The 5056-nt window shown below is 46.2% G+C and overlaps 1 protein-coding gene across 1 annotated transcript; it reads right to left on the reverse strand.

The window, feature by feature from the left end:
- Nucleotides 1-229: 229 nt before the first annotated feature.
- On the reverse strand, nucleotides 230-4421 carry LOC113214521 (ral guanine nucleotide dissociation stimulator-like 1). Its single transcript, XM_052277093.1, has 7 exons — nucleotides 3924-4421; nucleotides 3492-3656; nucleotides 2867-3219; nucleotides 2486-2603; nucleotides 2169-2394; nucleotides 1800-1934; nucleotides 230-1713 (listed from the first exon to the last, which is right to left on the reverse strand). The coding sequence occupies exons 1-7, from the start codon at nucleotides 4242-4244 to the stop codon at nucleotides 1559-1561; spliced, it is 1473 nt and encodes a 490-aa protein (XP_052133053.1). The 5' UTR covers nucleotides 4245-4421; the 3' UTR covers nucleotides 230-1558.
- Between the last annotated feature and the right edge of the window lie 635 nt (nucleotides 4422-5056).

A 5056-nucleotide genomic window follows, 5' to 3' on the forward strand; every position in this document is an offset into this window, starting at 1 on the left:
ATGGCGGTTGTTGTGGTGGTTGTGGTGGTTGTAATAATAAAAATATATAAGGCAAAGTTTGAGCGCGCGGAGGTGCTGGAGGAACTGCAACTGCAGCCGGCGACCCAACGCGCCCTCCGGCCCACCGTCCAGGCCGGCTGGCAGGGGGCGCCACGGGCGGCGCCGCGCGACCAGGGGATACCCCGCGCGCCCAGGGGCTCTAGGCAGCAAATACACCGACCAGGAGGGCTTTCTTTCATTTAGTGTTTATTTAACAAAAAAAAAGAACATTGGACAATTTTACACAGATTCTTTCATGATAAAGAGGGTATTAATATTAAATAAATAGTTGATCATGCTATTTACATATTCACAGAGCAGTCACTCTATCATATTGATTTAAATATCTAGAATAATCTTAACAAGTTGAAAAATATAAAAAAAAACAACAAAACAAAAACATAAACATGTGTGTTCTGATTGAAGTGCGGACTTAGGCATAGCTTTATACACAGACTTAATCATAGGTGTAGAATTAGTGCCTTTGCAGTTGTTCAGAGTTATGAAACTGATTTAAGAGAACAGAAATCATTATCACAAGGAATCTTATCATTGTGGTATATACATTCAATATCAGTCAAAGACAATTCTATTTTTAGTTATAATATAAGTATAATAGCCCACTCATGATAAGCAAGTTGCTATATAAATTGAATCAATTCATTGTACAAATAATAAAAGGCTAATAATAGAATAATAGCAACTAGCACTATAGGAGGTTGTTAAATGTGACTAGGTTACTCTCAGTTAACAGCCCTGAGAAAGTATAGAAAAATAAACAAGAGTTCTTTGGGATGTGCCAGACAACATAGACTGTTTGGATGTCTACTAACAAAATCGTAAAATAATAACATGGTGCTACTTAGCCTGTAATACTGTACATGCCTTTGCTTTTGTGGACAAAACCATATTTCCATTTCATAATTTATGAGCATCAATAATAAAGCATCCTATCTGAAGTGACACGTCATTTAATTGACAGACGCCACTGATGTTTACTTTGCCTCTTTAAGCAAGACGTTTCTGTGCTTAACTTAAGTTTAAATTGAAGGTACATAAGTAATGGTAACATAATATAACATCGAAAAAGTTATTAGATCTTTCCACTTTTACACATCCTTGGTGTCTGACAATCACTTAACTAGTGTAAAAATCTTGGCACAGAGTTGGCAGCTGGAAATTTTCAGCTGGAACTTTTACATTACATTTCATTAAAATAAGAATTGATCAATTATCAATGGAATAAACCAGATAGAATCTTTAGAAAGTTTTGCCAGTAATTTAAAACAAAATTGGGGGAAGGGGTGGGGGTTATGCGGTGGGTAATAAATGAAAAGTTAACCCAAAGCATGAGTCATTCCAAAAAAGAAAGTGATTCTCACCATTTAGAAAGTACAATTAAAGCGGCCCAACTAACATTAACTGTTTGATTTTTTAAAATTAATCTTATTACGCTAATACTTCAACTTTACTGGAATTCCATATTCATTCACTCTATTACGTCACAGTTGGGGAAAAATTATGTTCCTAAGAGTAATTTCTTTGACGATTTCGTTCTACATGGTGGCACAGGAACTGGCTCCTTCAGTACCTTTTTGTTTCTAAGAATAAAATTAAGGTTGAACTGCGTATTTACTGCGTAGTAGACGTTGGCGTTTGCAGGAAGAAGCATCTCTGTCAATGAAAAGACATTACAGTTAATATGTCACCCCAAACTGCCAATGCAATTTTTTAATTTTTTCTAGAAGACGACTACTCACCTTTATCTGGTAATATTTGGGAAAGTGTATAGTGATCTGGGTTGCCTTCGATACCCAACTTCAGCATAGCGTTCCTGATCACTTGTGGCGTCCTCTCGTTGTTGCTGAGCATTATACTTTTGTACATAATGACACCTAAAAAACAAACGAAAAACAATCACGTTATTTGCGTCTAGTAAAAAGTAAAATAATCAAAGTTTTCTTTTGAAGTTGTTTGTTTTGGACACTTTATTAGAAAAATTCAAGAAAATTTCAAGGAAAAACGAAAATTTCCATGACCAGTTTTCAGTTATCCTCCGGAAATTTTCGTAAATTTTTCGGAAATTTTCCGGAAAATTTTGGAAAATTCCAACTAACTGTACACTTTACCTTCAGTCTCGGGGCCGTCGGGCTCGACGGTGACGCGGATGATGTAGAAGTCGAGCGGCGTGTCCAGGGGCGCCGACAGGTTGAGCTGCGCGTTGAGGTGCGGCGGGTGGTGCGGGTGGTGCGGCGGCCGCGCCGGCGTGCTGTGGTTGCTGCTGCTGCCCACCGACACGTCCAGCGAGGGCAGCGACGAGTTGCTCGACGAGGACGACATCTGCGAGGGTGACGCCTGTCGGAGGACAAGATGCAGGTGGTCAGCGTCAGCGTCGTCGAGGGCCTGTGCAGCGGCAACCCCGGCCCGGCACTGCTGGGGGACTCACCTTCCTGTCCAGCGAGTTGTGCGGGGAAGAGGGCATGCTGCTGTCCAAGTCGCAGTAGAACTGGCTGCTCGAGCTGCTCGACGTACTAGCGATCGAGGCGTTTTTGCGATGTCCGGGCCTATGGTGACGAGCACAAAAAAAGGCACGATTAATTTAAATGCGTTGCTTTAAGTATGTGAAGTTAAAAGAAGCTTTTTCTTAAAAAGATAAGATTTTTTCCCATTCTCGAGCAGCAAACGAAAATTTCTTTGAAATGAAGTAAATATTTCTTTATACTTAAATTTCCCAGAGTTAAAGTAACCGTTTTCTGGATGGTCAGTTTGATTTGAATCGCGCGCCAAAACAAAAAAAATAAAATAATGACGTCTGTATCATGCGCACCCAGTATTCCTCTTGTTCTTCTGATCCCTAGCGGCGGAGAGGCTCTGCGCGGCGGGGCCGTTGCTGGGGGCGGGCGCGGGTGCGGGCTCGATCTGGCACGAGAGGTTGTACGCCTCGCGGTCGTCGAGCACGAGCACCGAGTCGAACCAGAGGTCGAACGTCGGGTCGTGCGGGATGTTGTAGGCGTTGGCCGCGCCCTGCAGCAGCTTGATCTGCGCCAGCACCTCGAACTCTTTGCGCCGCTTGTCGAAGTTGATCATGCCCTCGCCCACCAGGTCCGGGATGGCCGTGTCGATCATGGTCAGGTCGGTGAGGAACGTCCCCAGGTAGGGGATCGTGCCGTGACTGATGTTCTGCAACAGAAAAACAATTCCATTTTGAATTCGGGAGTTGTAAGTGTGTGGTTTTTGGGTGTATGTTTCTGATTTAGTGTGTTTCTGTTTTGCATACTTTTTAAAATTTTGCAGTTTTGTTTTTGAAAATTACACTTCTTTCAAATTCAGCTAATTTTTATTGGATGTGATTATGCGAACCCAAATCATATTTTGCTATTTGTGTTGTTGTCTTCCTTTATTGAACGTCACAGCACAATATGTTTTTTTTTTCCGCAGAGCGTGGAACTTACCCCGCTGTTGGTCTGCTGCTTCTGGAAGACCTTCTGCAGCTGCTTGTCGTGCTCGCCGACGGTGTCGGCGAACTTGGCGGTGCCCTCGCGCATCAGCAGCTCCCGCTGCGCCCACTGGTTGTTCTCCTCGCTAAAGATGCGCGCCAGCTCCTCGTAGACGGCAACCTGCCAGGGCAGAAAGGTTTGATTAGTTAGGTTACATAGGTTACATATGTCGCACGCTTCAAACAGGTTACACAGGTTACAAAGGTAGCGTTGGGGTACATGCATGGTACATGGGTGAATAGATGTGACGGGTAACGTAGGGTACATAGGGTGTATGGGGTATGGGGTACAGAGAATGCACAGGTTACACAGTTTAGGTGTTGAAACTGCTGCCAAACTAAAGAAATGACGTCATCCGAGTCGTGCTACGCAGAAATCGGTTCGTACCTTCTCCTTGTGGATGGACTGCCACGTCCTCTGCAGCCGGTAGACGGGGTTGGACTGCAGGCCAGAGATGATCGCCTTGAGCGAGGAGAAGTTCTTAAGGAATCGGAGCTCCTGGGGGGAAGAGAGAAAACAAAGACGGCGTCGTCGTGAGATGCCCCGCCCAGCCTTATCCACGTTGATAAAAGTAAAAATTAGGGAGGGGAGAGTATTATTGGATGATTTGGCCGAGCGATAAATATAACTCCATTTATTTACTCCGGTGGAGTCCGTCTGTCCCATCTTTTGTCTGCAGTGCCATCTCGGGACGAGAGGAAGACCCATTCCGCCCCAGTTTTTTTTTCACCCCCTGCTCTGCCCAAGTTCCGGAGTAAAATGTAATAGGAAAAGAAAATGTAGAGCGCGGAGCAGCTCGACTGGGCGGGCGGCCGTCTCACCCGCGCAATGTCGATTCAGGTTGCACGCTCGCCAGGTTTGAGGCCTGCCCTAAGCTTTGCCCCGTGGCCCAGCCCGTGGCTTTTCCTGTAGCCTGCTGCCCAATGTGGCATAAGGTGTAATGTACACCTTACTGGCCCCCCCTGTGGCCCACCCTGTGGCCCACCCTGTGGCCCACCCTGTGGCCCGCCCTGTGGCCCGCCCTGTGGCCCGCCCTGTGGCCCGCCCTGTGGCCCACCCTGTGGCCCACCCTGTGGCCCACCCTGTGGCCCCCCTGTGGCCTGCCCTGTGGCCTTCCCTGGGGCCTTCCCTGTGGCCTGCCCCCCTGTGGCGCCTGCCCCCCTGTGGCCTGCCCTGTGGCCTTCCCTGGGGCCTTCCCTGGGGCCTGCCCCCCTGGGGCCTGCCCTGTGCCCTGTAGGCTTACCCGTGGCACACCCTGAGAACCATTTAGTTGATACAACTAAATCAGGGTTGTAAGAAACAAAATTTAGTTCCTGAAACCGACTAAAATTTAGTAACCCCATTTTGAACTAAATATGGTCGCACTAATCAAATTAAGTCATCTAGATTAAATTATTTCTTCGCCACGGATAAATTTTGGTCTCTAGAGCTAAAATTTCGTCGGTTTTGAATTTGGTTCTCCGCACTAAACGGTCTTCTGGGTGCAGGTCCTATAGCCCATCGTACGGCCTAGGCTGCCC

The sequence above is a fragment of the Frankliniella occidentalis genome, unplaced genomic scaffold (genome assembly GCF_000697945.3).
Source record: "Frankliniella occidentalis isolate FOCC.00 unplaced genomic scaffold, Focc_3.1 Scaffold9, whole genome shotgun sequence".
Taxonomy (NCBI): Eukaryota; Metazoa; Arthropoda; class Insecta; order Thysanoptera; family Thripidae; genus Frankliniella; species Frankliniella occidentalis.